This window comes from Electrona antarctica (genome assembly GCF_951216825.1).
Source record: "Electrona antarctica genome assembly, chromosome: 20".
NCBI lineage: Eukaryota > Metazoa > Chordata > Actinopteri > Myctophiformes > Myctophidae > Electrona > Electrona antarctica.
The window spans coordinates 23,520,933-23,536,532 of NC_136801.1; the positions used below are offsets into that span (position 1 = coordinate 23,520,933).

Consider the following 15,600-nt stretch of genomic DNA (forward strand, 5'->3'; position numbering starts at 1 on the left):
GTATTGCTGTATTGTTGTATTGTGCTTTCTGCTTTGGCAATGTAAACGTATGTTTTCTCATGCCAATAAAGCCCTTTGAATTGAAAATTGAATTGTGGGTGTGTGGGGGGGGGGGTGTTAATGGCATGGCTGGTGGGCTGGGAACCAGGCTAGGTGTGGTCATGTCATGAATGGGACAACCCATGGCTCAGAAAACACCTTCATACATTATAACTAAGGCAGGGCGACATTTGCATTACAATTTAGACCTTATTTTCTCCCTCTGTGCTAATCATTCACTATCACTTTTCCCTGTCCTTTCAAAAACAAACCAAAAAAAATAATACTGTGGCGTCTTTTTCCGTCCTCATTCTACTCACTATGAGCTCAGTACCCTGGTAAGAGAATATGATGCTGCCAGTCTGACCAAAGGCTGCTGTCAATTGTTAAATCCATCATCCACAGTACTGTATTAAACCATTTAGGCCTGACGTCGAAATTAAAAAAACTGTCTAAATCCTGACAGTTTTCTGAAATACCCATGTTTCTATGTCAGTGGTTCTCAAACATATTCATGTCAAGGACCCCAAATATATATATGACATTGGCCGCTGACCCCCCATCTGAAAATGTTGTTCCAGGGACCCTTCCAGTAGCAAAGATTTGAGTTAAAAACTCGCTCTGTAACAATATATATATATATATAAGAGGGGGGGGGGGGGGGTAACCAGTTCAAATCTGATTATTTGGGGGGGAGGGGGGGGGGGGGGGGATCAGGGGCTGAAAAGTTTGGGAACCCTTTCATAAAATGACCAAACTGTAAATATCCATTACGTTATATAAAAGATTAGAACAATAAACAAAGCCTTAAGGCTTAAAGAAAGAAAACATTGTCTTAATGCATTGTTGGCATATTTTTAATAAACATTTGCCAAAGTGGGGAGGGGGGGGGGGGGAACACAAACATTTTAGTAAAAAAAAAAAAAAAAAGAAGACATTGGTGCTTGTCTTTTGAATGCGGGTTACAAGTGTTTTCTTTTTGCTTTTGCTTTTACAACAATGGCTGTTGGCAAAAAGGGCCTGTGCAATTTAAACTAAACGCAGGCTTCGTCCGTCAAGTCATTCAGTAGCCATCAGTTTTACTGCAGTCATTCCAAGTGCTACCGGTCTCTCTGGAACAAACGCTTTCTCCTCCACTTTCTAAGCCATCAAATTAATCGACTGGCACCATCATTTCACCATATTCTTGGCAAAAAAAAAAAACTACATTACTGGTCATTTTTCTACATGTTGCAGATTCAATTCCATAGCTAAAATAGTTTCCGCCTACTTGAAGTCAGTAGTGCAAAAAAGTATTAATACTAAGTCCTTGCCCTGCTGGAGCAATTAAAGAAAGGCTAAGGTAGAGATTTTAAAATACACCTGGCCTGATCAATGTACAATCAAAAAAGGGGGGTAAAAGTTTAATTTAAAAGACAGCAGAATAGATTACAAAAAAATATGAAAAATGGTATGAGCAAGAAAAGCTCCTCCTATGTAACTTCGCTGTGGTTCTTTCTGCAACGTACTTCACATTCCAGAGAGAGAGTACAATGCCTCGCACACAGACAGACACATTTTATTAAGTTATTACAAACCCGGGTTGTGTGTGCCATCACCTCCAGATCCCTCTGGCCCAGAGGGGGCTCCATATTTAGATCGAGTCCTCTAGTCTATTCTCTATGCCCATTGGGTACTGTGTGACCGCCAAAGTTCAGATCGCTCGAGCGACGGGCGCAAGTCTTATCGAAACGGAAGGCCTCGCCCTCTGATTGCCGCCGTCGAGTTCACGTGAGGCGCGAAGCCCAGGGGGAGAGGAAGGGGAGGCTGCTGGGCCCCGACCTGCTGCGACGGGGAGCCCCAGGACTGGCCTGGCGGCGGCCCGGCGATGGTCGGGGGAGCAGGGGGTGTGCGGTTGTACAGGTGAGAGGAGTGTCCCTCCACCACGGCGGGCAAGGGGCTGTGATTGTACTCGAAGCGGTGGTCTATGTCCCCGGAGAACATCATGCTGCTGTTGTGTCCTGTCGTGCAGGGAGGAGGGTAGGGGTCCTGGTGGGCAGCCGGGACCACCAGGGGGGCCGCGGACGGCGGAGGCTGTCCACTGAACACCTCTCTCAGGGCAGCGTGGGGCAGGGGTAGCCCCCCTCCTCCTCCTAACATCTGGCCCATGTAACTGTCCCCAAAGCCGGTGGGGGGGAAGGATGGCGGAGGGGGCGGATGGCTGTAGTCGGCTGCTCCGTAGGCTGGCGGTACCTCTGTACTGGTGGGGAGCGGTGGTGGGTAGTCTGGGGGTTCCGGGGGTCTCCCTCCTCCGTCACTTCCTGATGACGATGATGCGTTAGGGGGTAAAATCAGGCTGGTTTGGGGGTCCGGGGGCTGCTGCCTGTAGTCCAGGTCTGCGTGGGGCGGAGGCTCGGGGGGTTCGGGGGGCCTCTGGTTTGGAGGGAGGATGGATACGCCTCCTGCCTCAGAAACTGGAAAAAGAACATTGTATAATTTACTGCACCCTAAACCACCTGAGCTCTAGTGCAGTGGTGCCCCAAACTGATATGTTATGATGATGATACTGATATGATTATGATAGGCTATGGACCCCCGTCTGAAAATACTTTGTACCAGGGACCCCCAGAAGAGAAGATTTGTGTTAAAATAAATACAAAATCTTTCAAGATAAAAATAAAATGTAATAAAAAATAGCAGGTGCGTCAGTAGGATACGATAGCAGTGACACAGAATGTGTGGGGGTGGAATTAACCCACTTAGGCCTGACATCGAAATTAAAAGAAAAAGTTTTTAAAATGTATTTTTCTTCAGAAAAACCTCATGTTTCTATATCAGTGGTTCTCAATATTTCATGTCAAGGACCCCAAAAAACTGAAACTCTGAAAGAATATATTCAAAGATTTGAGGGACATTTTTCAAAAATAGCAGACCTATAAGCTTGTAGATCTGCTATTTTTCAATAGCTAAATTATAACAATGCTTAAAACACCAAAAGGAGTTCCCGCCCAAAATGGGTTAATTGGCATAACGACAGAGAAAAGGGGTACAAAATAATTGGCTACTAAAAACAAAACAAAAAAAACACAAACACACACACACACATCAAAAACATGACATAATGCTTAAAACACCAAAAGAGGTTCCCGTTATGAAGAGCCCAGCTGCACGGGGTTTCCTTGTCATGAATGCCTGCAGTTCACGCTCTAACCATTAGGGCCGTATGCTTCAACGCTGGAGAGCCTCCCTGGGGGCTTGGTGCATATAGCCCATTGGCATGAAAAAAGGTTAGAGAACTGCACTGGCTTACCTGGAGAGACCGGGCTGGGCTCTGGGGGCTGATTGACAACATCCACTGGTGGAGGACCACCACCTCCCCCTGCAGCGAGGTTAGTGGGGCCACCGCCATCCCCTACGTCTCCACACTCTCCGCCTGCACGTAGGGGTGTCACAATTATTACATGATCGACTAAATCGCAATTATTTGAAATAATCGCAATTATTTTTGTCATAATCGTCTCAATGACAGTAATTTCTTGGTAGATTTCAGTTGTCATATCTGCCCTGCACACTTTGCTTTAATTACAAAGCTTAAATGGAAAGGTAGGAGGCAGAGCGCACACCAGTAGTGGCGAGGTGCTGACCACAGGAGATAATACTTTTATAATACGCACAGCTCGTAGTCACGATGCTAGAAACTTTAATAAACCAACGTTTCGGCAAGCAGGTTGCCTTCTTCATACCCTGAAGAAGGCAACCTTTATTAAAGCATCGTGACTACGAGCTGTGCGTCCTCTTTTCTTTAGTCAAAAGAATTATTACAATGCTTGCAAACAGAAATGTAATTGCTAATAGCAATTATTTGCGTGACAATTAAATGGTCAACTTTAACGTGTTAATGGTGACAGGCCTACCTGCAGGCTCCTGCCTCTGGGCCTGCTGGGCCTGGAGCAGCTGTGCCAGCAGCATGGTCATGGCCGTCTGGCTGGCGGCCGCCGACTCCCCCTCCGGGACACCACCTGCCCCCGGCGGCGGCGGCACCGCCGCCACTGCGGAGGACAGAGGAGGCGACAGAGGCTTGGGCATGGGGGGGGTGCGGGGCACCCCGGCCGGAGGGGCCGAGGGCCTGCTGGGCGTCATGTGCTGCTGGGGAGGAGGAGGAGGATCGGTGGCGCCGGTTCTCTCCGAGTCGTGAACCAGGGCCTTGGAGAGCTGCTGCAGTGTGTCCTGGGTGACCTTGGGGTCAAACTCGAACTGGGACACCGTGTTGACGGCGTTGTTGGGCTGGCCCAGGAAGTTGATGAGGACGGCGAGCTGCTCCTTGGTCAGTTGGGAGTTGGGGCCCTTTGGATCTGCATGCAACACCATTTAGGGATTAAAACTTCTATATAAAAATTGACAAACATATTTCCAAAATTAAACAAAAAGATAAACTTTAACTGTATCCTTGGGGAGGGAATAACACACTGAATTAAACCCATATCTTGTAACCGTAATGCTACATCTAAACTTTTGTCGCAGCTTCAATCAAAATTGGTGATTGAAACCACAATTCACAGTCATACATATTCAACAAAATGCAATGCAATAATTTCCTTCAAAAACAAAACAATATTGTCACAAGATGATCATCGGTCAGGTCGAATATGTCCAAAACTATCACTTTGCAGGATAGGATAAAGTAGCAGATCTGTGTTGCAAGCTAGGGGGGGCGGGAAGTCAGAATAAGAGGTTTCAGATATGTCCTCCTCACCCAGCAGTGCAGAAGCAGACACATTGGGGGCTTTGAGGACCCCGGTGGAGGGGAACAAGCCCTGGGGGGTGTTGCTGCGGCTGTCGTCCAGGCCCAGCTCCTTACGGGGGGCTTTGGGGGCCTGCAGCTCCTCCGGCAGCTGCTTCTGTCGCCGACGCTTCTTACTCCACAACTCATGGCAGTCCTGCCACAAGGGGAGGCTGGAGAGGAGAGTTCATGGATTAAAAAATAATCTGTATGGCCATGTGTGTGATTTGTGACACATTAAGGAGCCCTCCACACTAGCACCGTTTCCTAAACAATTAATACAATATGTACAATAATGTTTTAGTAATATTGTTCCTGCTATACTGAATGAACATTTTTCAGCGATTAGGCGATGATGTAATAATTGTGAAACAGAATGAATTGCTATAAAAATGCAATTCATTATGATGTAATAATTATGAAACAGGCCCAATAGTGTCTACAGATAAAGAGTTTGGACAGGCGACAAAACAAACATGTGCCGAAGGAAACTTACTCCGGCGGAGGCATCTTGTCAGGGTCGACGTCCTTGAGGAACTCGCTGACCAGCGCCTGTTCAGCCGTGCAGCGTTTGCTGGGGTCCAGGTTCAGCATGTGGTCAAACAGGTCCAGGGCTGTGGGCGGGATGCTGAGCAAAAGACAAAACATCTTAAATCACACACACTGCTGAAAGACCCAAGACTGTTGTTTCAGTCCAATAACATGTTTTGTATTTTATTTTTATTGGTTCAAATGTCTTCAGTGGCCTTAATCATTTAGACCCGTTACACCTTTCAAGCTGAATACGCCTCTGTTATTTTAGTTGTTGCTATATACAGTTGACAGGCGGCTCAGTGGCCTTGTGTTTAGAGTGTTTGCCCTGAGAAGGTTGGGGTTCGATCCCCGGCTGGCTCAAACCAAAGACTCTGAAACTCAGCATCAAGGGTTGGATTGGGGTAAATCCCTGACATAATAGCGTCATGTCCTGGGGGTGTATTTGTACATCAAGCTGCCTCGCGCTATAGAAACAGCCGTATGGGCCAAATGGACCAGCAAGGCTTACTTCTTAGAACATACAGAAGGGGTGGAAAATAAAATCGATTCGTAGATTAATCGCGATGCGGACATGGATTACCGGTATTATGAATTGATTTACAAATGTCAAAAAGAAAATTGATATGTTGGTACAGATTTTTTTTTTTTTTAAAGAACCCTCTTTAATGTTTTGGTTTGTTTGTAGTGTAATAAAAGAAGATTGAAGTAAATAATTCTGTTTTTATTATGGATCATTAGAAAGCTGTGTGTATTAGTCACACAGTGAGGGGGAAATCGAGATGCATCGGTAATCGATTTACCGATGCACTGATAATCTTTTTGTAACCCATTTTTTCCACCCAGTGTCAATTATCTAATGTCCCCTAGTGTGTGTGTGTGTGTGTGTGTGTGTGTGTGTGTGTGTGTGTGTGTGTGTGTGTGTGTGTGTGTGTGTGTGTGTGTGGTTGGGCACGTGTTTTTTGGGACGTTTTTCAGAAAACTAGGATTTATAAGGCGTTTTTAGAATGGGCCTCAGGTCTAATATTAATCCACAGAACAGCTGCCAATAGCCATGTTAAAATGTATTGGCGCAAAAACTGAAGAACTATTTGCTGGCTCACTGCATGTGACAAGGGCATCCATGGAGTAAATGTGGAAGATTTGCATAAATACACTCAGATTAAAATAGGGTGCATCTTGCATCCCAAAACACAGTTTATAGTTAAGGGACGCAATAAAACAACGACCTCTGCATCCACAGGATGCACTGCTGTACTACTGTACTGTTTTTTTATTCTAGTTTATTTTGCTAGCTCCTAACGTGGTTGAAGTGGGACTCATAAAATGTCCCTGGGACTCATCTAAAAGACCATCCCTGCATCCCGAGACTCATTACATTGAAAACCTATTTACATCACTGTATACTTACAAAGCAAACTCCTCTCGTAACCGTCTCCTGTACTGCTTCTTTGGTTTCATGGTGTTGAAATACGGGAGCTTAATAACATCTGGCCAAACAGCAGGGCACGGGCTACCACAGATCCGGCTTAAGGGTAGAGAGAGACACATTAAGCAAAAAGGTATAGCAACGTGATCAGAGTCCTCAATAGGACATCAACTCTTTTCCCACAATTGTGATTTTAGTTTTTTAAAGATTTCTCAGACATCTGCAGACATCTGAACGTACCTGATAAGCTCTAACTGAGCAAGCTCCTGATTAGCTTGAAAGATTGGCTTCTTTGTGAACAGTTCCCCAAGAATGCATCTAAGGGGCGGACAAGATGAGATGACACTCATGAGTCGACTCTTAAAAACATGGATATTTTGAATAAATATATTTCATATCTATTGAACAAGCCAGTAAGCCAGGCGTGTTACATTACGTACCCACAGCTCCACACGTCGATAGCAGGTGTGTATCTCTCTTCTCCCAGGAGCAGCTCTGGTGGGCGGTACCACAGTGTAATCACCTTGTTGGTGTATGGTCGACTGGAAGTCAGCAATAAACCAGGTCCAATGGGAAAAGAAAAAAAAAACATTTGTTATCATACTGCACAGCAGAATATAATAAGGATGCAAATCCTTTGATGAAGCAACACAAGCTAAACTGCAGCAAGAAAAGGGCAAACGTGCAGTTTGCACAATATATGCCCAAGACGTCCACAGACGTCCTAGGAACTACCGCATGTAGTGCCCAGGACGTCTGGGCACTACATGCGGTAGTTTATTTTTTTCTTTCTCAAAATGTGGGTCAAAAAGTGGGCACCCCACGTCGCTATTTTGAAAGAATGAAAGGGCACATAATGCATTAACACACAATGAACACAATGTCACATAAGGAGGAGGCACACACCTCTCTTCTGAGTTGTATAGACGAGCCAGGCCAAAGTCTGCGAGCTTAATTTGACCCCTGTTGGGGACAAAGAGAAGAAAAATTCACCAAAAGAAACAGCCTTTTCCATAACAAAGTGTATTAGTCTGTCGGGTCTAAATTTTCCATTTCGTTTCACTTCATTATATATATATATATATATATATATATATATGTGTTTTGCGTTTCAGGGCTGGAGCCAGGCTAGGTGGAAATGTCATATGTTCAAAACTGTCACCTTTCAGGATTCTAATTCAGCAGATCTACAAGCTCAAAAGGTTTCGAGCTTGTAGATCTGCTGTTTTTGATACTTTTGTTTGACGCTGTAGTATGATCAAGTAGGGCATTAAATACGTGAAAAGAAAAAAAGAATATAAGAGGTTTCTGCCCGACAACAGTGAAATGCATATCATTAAGGAATTATGGAAACGTGTTGAGACACCAGACGAGAGAACAGCTCCATCCCGAGCACTCACTTGTTGTTGAGCAAGATGTTGGAGCACTTGATGTCCCTGTGGAGGAAGTTCTTCTTGTGGCAGTAGTCAAGGCCCTCCAACAGCTGTCGCATGAATGACTTGATGTGGCTCTCGTTGAAGTGGACCAGGCCAGACTCCAGCAACCCCATCAGGTCATGGTCCATGTATTCAAACACAAGGTAGAATGCACCTGTGGGAAAGGAATGACACAGAGAAGCTGTCAGAACAACGGCTCGAAAGTAACACTTCTAACGCTATGGGCCAGAGCTATCTCACGGTAAGTTTCAAGTCTCTGCCAAGTTAATTAAACACCTGTATGTATGGTCCTTTTTACAGCATGATCACAAGTCATGCGAGCCCCAGTGTGCCATTTTTGTTACCCATAAATCGGTGGGGTGGGAGCGGCCAGCTTGGGAGAGCTTTCTGTTTTGTTTTGTAATGTATACATGGCTGTATTTGTTTTTGTCTACTGTATTGCTCTGCATTTGCTGTATGTTGCTGGACCCCCTCGAAAACAAGATGATACATCTCAAGGGGATATTCTTTTCTCAATAAAAAGGTTCATATATATACACCTTTGTCATTCTTGAAGTCCAGGGCATCTGCCTTGTCAGTGACAATCTCCTTCATGTTTATGATGCTCTTGTGGTTCAGCTGCCGCAAGATCTTGATCTCCCTAATGGCGGTGATGGGGAAGCCCTCCTTCTCGTTGTCCAGGCGGACCTTCTTCAAAGCCACCATTTCAGCTACAGGGAAAGAAACTTGGTCAACCACACAGTCGTATAATCTCATGGATGAAAGTTTGTATGACCTACTGTGCGATTTCTGAAACTGTAAAAAAGACCCCCACACACTAACGATGATTCCTCCTAAACATTAACACAATATGTAAAAAGTTGTTTTAGTAATAATTGTTCCTGCTGTTCTACATAATGCTAACCAGGTGGAAACAAAATCACAGATTGAGGCCTTAAACGTTGTTTTTACACACACACACACACACACACACACACACACACACACACACACACACACACACACACACACACACACACACACACACACACACACACACACACACACACACACACACACACACACACACACACACACACACACACACACACACACACACACACACACACACGAGTAATTAGGGGTTCAGAGTCTTGCTCAAGGACACTTCAACACCAACTCTGGGGGAGCCCGGGATCGAACTGGGAACCTTCCGGTTCCTACCCCTGAGTCAATGCCGCCCCTCATATATTGTATATGGGCTATTTTCAGTTTTTACTGTGCAGCATGCTTCAGTTTGAAGACATGCTGGCTTCTATGGAATCAATATGACTGAAATCAGATTGAGAACTTTAATCCATGTTTATCATGTAGTTTCCCACTTTGGCTCAAGGGCAACAAATGTCTAATTTCCACCATTATTGAAACACTAACCGGTGTCTTTGTCTTTAGCCTTGTACACCTGGCCGTAGGTGCCCTCTCCTGTGATGCCAATGATCTCAAACTTGTCCACGCAGCGCTTGCCCCAGTCAATCTCAGTCTCCTTGATCTCGCCAAACCGTGGACCACAGATTCTGGGGATTAGAGATTAAAACTCCACATTATAGCAAAGCATAGCAACACTTAATCCTAATTTATACTTTGTCGCCGACGATGGGACGCAACACAAAGCATTATGAGTTTAAAAATCGATTATTTCCGGCACCAGTGAAAAAGTTCAGGCTTAACAATAGAAAGCTCAGATCAATACATCAAAACGAGTAGGATTGTTACATAATCGCAATTATTTTTGCATAATTGTCAATCGTTTCCATGTTGAATAATGTCCATACATTTTCAAACATTTTTGAAAAATAGCAGATCTACAAGCTTACATCATGTTGTAAGATTGTAGATCAACTATTTATGCTATTTTGTACATTTTTTGAACAGTTTAAAAACCTACTTGGGCCTGCGGCGAAGTGCCTGTGTCTTCTTTTCGTCGGGGGGGCTGCAAGGGGACACCGTCAGGCCACCAGGGAGCTCAGGGGGCAGAGGCAGATCCGACAGAAGTTGGCGGACTTTTCGCTCTGGCTTCTTTTTCCCTGAGAGCAAGGACAAGGTGTCCTTGAGGCTGAAATCATGAAACAAAAAGGGACAGAATCCTGATTAATTATAACAATGTGAAAAGACAACCAACGTGAAATGTCAAGACGGAATATAACCCAATCGGACAGCAATACCTTTCTCCTTTATCTATGTGCTCAAGGACATTTGGAGGCAGTGGGAGAGTGGATATAATTGAGGTGACCGCGGGGCCAGTCGATCGCTCCTTGTCTTTTCCCTGTCCGGGTGCCGGTGCTTTCCTCTTGTCCCGATTGACAGAGTCGTCCTTCCCCTTTCCGTCCCTGTCCCTGCTAGGCTGGTGCTCCGTGGTGGTCCTCTTGGAGGGCTTGTTGTCAGAGGGGGACTGAGGCTGGATGGAAGTAGGGGTCCTGGGACCCTTCTCGGGCTGCAGGGGAGGCGGAGATGGTGGACGGCCCTTCCTGGCCGTGTGGTTGGACTTGGGACTGGGCTGGTGGGCGGACAGAGAGCCCTTGGTGGGCGTGGAGGTGTTACTGGAGTTCTTAATGGCTCTGGCAGCCGCCTCTGCCGCCTTGGCTTTCTTCTGCTTGCTCAGCTCGGCCGCGAGGCTGTTCTTGAACGTGATGGTGCTGGGCGACAGGCTGGAGGGGCGACTCCGGGAGCGGGAGTGGCGGTGGCGGCTGTGAGAACGCGAGTGTCTCGTGGACGAGTATGGACTTCTGCTACGTGACCTGGCAGAACGCCTGGAATTGGAACAAAATACAACATAGTTTTCAGTCTGCTGCATGTATCATGATAGTTTGAGCATTCAACATTAATTCGGTTTATATTACCTGGCTGCATGTGTAATAAATCTAGTGTATTAGACACATTAATATTACCAGTCAATGAAAGCTATAGTACCCTGAACATGAAAGTGAACGACACATGAAACCATTAAAGTGACCAGAAATACTATCTATAACATGTTTTCTTTTAGGTTTCTTCCCAGTGTTGTACTTATGGTGTACAACTATGTTGTATATCAGTTGTGCAGACAGTGGGTGATAGTGTCTCCCACTCCACCCCCCTCCCTCCCTCTTCTCTACTGTCGCTCTGTCAATAGTAAAACTCATTTCATTTCCTTTTCTTATTTTTATTAGTGGGGCAGGTGGAACGAAAATGAAACTGGGTTTGTGGATTTCATCACCTTTTAACTGTCATGTACAGTGTACTGTAATAGAAACTGTGCAGGTTCTACCAAACTATACAAGTGATGACAGTTATAAACTGTGACGGAGAACACTTCTGTAAGTTATATGATCTCACCTGACATCTGGACTTGGGCTCAGTGACTTCCTGTACGGGCTTCGCGATCTCCTGCGGTTTCCATGGGGACTTCCACCGAGCTCCCCTTGTTCATATGGGCTGTGTTTGCCGTAACTGGGAGACCTGCGCCAGTTAGCCGGGCTCGTAGGGGAACGTTTCCGCTTGTTGCTCGAATACGAGCTGGGCGACTTCGAGGCGCCGTAGGCTCCATATAGCTCGGCATCCCGGCCGTAGTACGTTGAACTCGGCGACGACTGTCTTTGTCTGTCTTTGTTCCCAAAGGTAGGGCTCGTTCTTCTAGATATCAGCTGGTTATAACTGCTGCCGCCAGGAGACTGGTATCCAAACGGGTATGTCGTCCCATAGGGACTTTCTGCTTTGAACCCAGGACTCCTCCTGTAAGCCCGGAGGTCTTCACGGTCTTCTCTGTAAGACTGTGGAGCATCTCTGTACGCAGAAGGGGGCTCTTTCTCCGATTTCTCGGGTCTCGTTTTGCTTTTGTGCCGTCTCGAATCCCTCTTATCCGTCTTATCCACAGGCACCACCGGGGCCTGAGATGCAGCAGATGTCCTTTTCCCGTTCCTGTCACTGCTCCGTGTTGTAGCTTCCCGGTTGTTCTTAGCAACGCTCACGCCACCTCCACCGCGGGCTGCTTTCGAGTCTCTCTCCCGGCTCGGACGGTCCTTTCGCCTGCTTGGTTCCTTAACTTCCTTCTCATGCCTGCTCCTCTCCAATGGTCCCCTGGTCTGCTCAACCTTTGCGGGGTGAACTATGTCCCGAGCTCTGTGGTGCTTTCTGTCTGGGAGTGGGGATGCTGGTCCATTGTATTCAGCCAGGTCTGCCTCGCTGAGTCGGTCCACAGATAACCTGTCAGTGTGTGGGTCTAGTTTGGGAGAGGGGCTCCCAGAGAAGCCCTCCGACTGGGAGCTTATGTCGTCGTACTCCACCAGAGTCCGAAGTTCACCCTCTCTTTGGAAAGTGCCTTTGCGTTCCCCGCCGCCGTCGTGGCCACCGGCGGCGCCGGCATGCCACGAGTCTCTGCCTCCTCTCGGCTGTCTATGTTTCTTCCTCCGGGACACCGATGAGCGCCCCTTGTCGCGGTGCCTCTCCCGCTGGACAGCGCTGCTCCCCGGCTTACTGCGCCTGTCCTGCCCGGTGGACCGGGCAACGTTTCTGAGCGCAGAGGGGCTCCTGCCCCTGCCCTCACGAAGCACCTCAGAATTAGGCATCTATCTAATGAAATATGAAACAAATATTTACACCCTTTTTTCCCCTTTTGGAAAATGTCCTTTTTCCTATACGTTATGGTTTTGTCAAAACTATGCTCCTCGTTGCACAGTAGCTAAAACAAAACATTTAGATAGCTGAGCAGCAGGCTAGTGAGCTAACAACGTCAACAGGCAGCCAGCTAGCCCACCGACTAGCCGACCATTAGCATCACCACCAACTATCATTCCAAGTGACAATCCGTCATCATAACATGGTAACAGCGGCTAAGTACAAATTAATCAATGTCCACCCAGGTCGTGTTGCTACGGGTCGGGTCTCTTCGCAGATGAGCGAGGCTGGGACCGAGGCTAGGTCAGGTCAGTCGATCATCAAAGTACCAAGACTGGACAACATCCCCAGCCCAGATTTATATCTGCTAGCTGAATGCTAGGTGAATGTAGCCACAGCTAGCTAGCATGTGTAGCCCAGCTCCCCCTCAGACAAGTCGCATAACATTCCATTCCATGCCGACAACAGAAAGGTCCAACAACCAACAGTATATCACAACAGGCCCGAAGCAGCAGATATACGAGGAGAGAGGGGACCCTTCAGTTTACAAAACACACCCCCATCAGTTCCAAGTCAGTGTCCGCCAGTCAGTGTGCGCGAGCGGCGAATAGATCCATCCAACAACAACGACACAAGACGACCACGGGCTGAGAAGAACAGCAGCAGCAGAACAACAACATTGACTTGTTCCTCACGCGCTCCTCCATCACCTCCCAGGCCAGCAGAACCTCCTCAGCTCTCAGACAGAGCAACAAGGAAGTAGGATAAGTAGGAGTCTGGTAGCAACAACAACAGAGTAGACAGCACGCGCTAGCGGCGCGAACGCGGCGGTTAGCCCCGGTTAGCTAGCTTACTAGCATCCCAGGCGGCTTTTCTTTCTCCTTGCGTGGTGGTGGACTTCCAAGTCAACTCCTCGTCCTCTCACGTCCCGATACAGAAACACACAAAAAGCCGCTCAAAAACACGCATATCCTCGTCAAAAAAGGGTGTCTGGCACCGCCGCAGCCCAAGCAATCCTCAATTTCCGTCCGAAATGTGTTTGAACTTTTGTTTCGTAAAGTGAGCTAACGTTCACAGCTCGAGCGGACCAGGGGCCCCCGTGAGCTGGTAGACTGTATAGGCCCCGTTTACACTCACTGCTGCCGTGTGGACCAATCACATCCGTGTACGTCATCCGGTTCAGTGCGCACGTCATCGCCAGAGGAAACCCCTCTACCAGAACCAGAGCCTCCATCGGCCACTCGCTCACTCGTTCACTCCAGCATGGCGGTGTTATGGTGAAATTAAATTGGTGAGGTGACTGACCGACATTTGATTGACCATGTTCTTGTGGAAGTTGTGGACTTCACATAACTTACATCATGGAGGTATTTAAATACGTGGCATGCCCTGAATACCGCTAGGTTGAACTCTGCTAAAACCAACTGCAACAAGTTACATTCGGACACTATGTCACATACCTCAGCAGGTCACCAATTTCACCGTAACACCAACTATGCTGGAGTGACCGAGGGTGTGTTCGGAAATAGCGCACTGAGCGCACTGTGCAATGCTCCGGTGCGGTATATTTCCGAACGCACCCTATAGTGAGTGAGCGAGCTGCCGAGATTTGGGGTATTGGAATATGGCTCTACCTGTTACCACTATTATAGGCCTATGAGAAATAACCGAAATTCTTGTTTTTAATTTTCACAACATATCCTTATAATACAATTTAATATTAGACTATGCCTGGAATTGATTGGGATTTGGGACTTAATTATAAAACATTGTGATGCTGAATATGGTATTGGGAATATAAAATTAAGGCAATAGGAGTGATTATTTACAAAAATAGGTCAAATTTGTATTTTTTTTTCTTTGGTCACAAAATGGGCTATATTTTCCACAATATTACACTTGCATTTAGCATTACAGTGTACCCATAAAACTCTCTGATGTTGAAATACAACAATTACTTCTTCTTCTATTACTGGTCTTCGTGTGGGGAGTGGATGGCTACGGTCTTCTGCATCGACTCCATGAGATTCCTCTGGATGTCCGATGGGGCCGGTGTACTGTAGGATGACACACTGGCATGGTCTTGGGCTCTATACTCCGTCTGATCTGGTCTTGGCGGGTCGCCACACAGGGCTTGTTTTGTTGTTCTGCTGCACCTTATTGAGCCCTGATCTGCTCCAACGGGCCACCATGGTCTGCTGCCCCCGATGGGACCACGGGGGCAAGTTGCCCGCAATGCCTTCTCCCCCGTCCAACTTGGGCGGGGGAGAAGCCAGGCTGAGAAGGTCTGAAAGATGTACTTCACCATGTTGACGCTTTTTTCCCCCAGACCTCCAGGTCTAGGCAACACAGAATGGGGGGACTTTTTGATTATTTACACACAACAGCTCTAAAGTCTAAGGTATATTAATGACATAGTAAAATGTTGAAAATTATTATTCCCCTTTAACCACTTTCATTGGCATCCCTATTCTGGCCATTTCAAACATAATAAAATAAATAGATCTACAAACTCACAATGTGTCAGTGTCACATATATGTATGTACATTTTTAGCTTGTAGATAAAATCACACCAGTGTGAAGTGAGTGGCACTCTTATCATACATGTCCAGTTTTTAATGTTTGTGTTTACACACCAAAAAAATGGTCATTCATTATCAATGGAATTTAATGTTTGTGTTGTGTTAGGACAAAGTTTGTGCTTGTTTTGCTCTTCTGCCTCAGATTTGAACCCGGCTTCCTGCAAACTTTTGACCATTGACCTAATAGAGCCTGC

At 46.5% G+C, this 15,600-nt stretch overlaps 1 protein-coding gene across 1 annotated transcript; it reads right to left on the reverse strand.

Moving 5' to 3' along the window:
• Positions 1-878: 878 nt before the first annotated feature.
• On the reverse strand, positions 879-13,953 carry cdk13 (cyclin dependent kinase 13). Its single transcript, XM_079490205.1, has 15 exons — positions 11,546-13,953; positions 10,396-10,980; positions 10,119-10,286; positions 9,608-9,747; positions 8,734-8,904; positions 8,159-8,348; positions 7,665-7,721; positions 7,199-7,300; positions 6,999-7,076; positions 6,741-6,857; positions 5,295-5,426; positions 4,772-4,971; positions 3,933-4,370; positions 3,329-3,451; positions 879-2,492 (listed from the first exon to the last, which is right to left on the reverse strand). Exons 1-15 carry the CDS (start codon positions 12,772-12,774, stop codon positions 1,762-1,764), a joined length of 4,461 nt encoding a protein of 1,486 aa, XP_079346331.1. The 5' UTR covers positions 12,775-13,953; the 3' UTR covers positions 879-1,761.
• Positions 13,954-15,600: the final 1,647 nt, after the last annotated feature.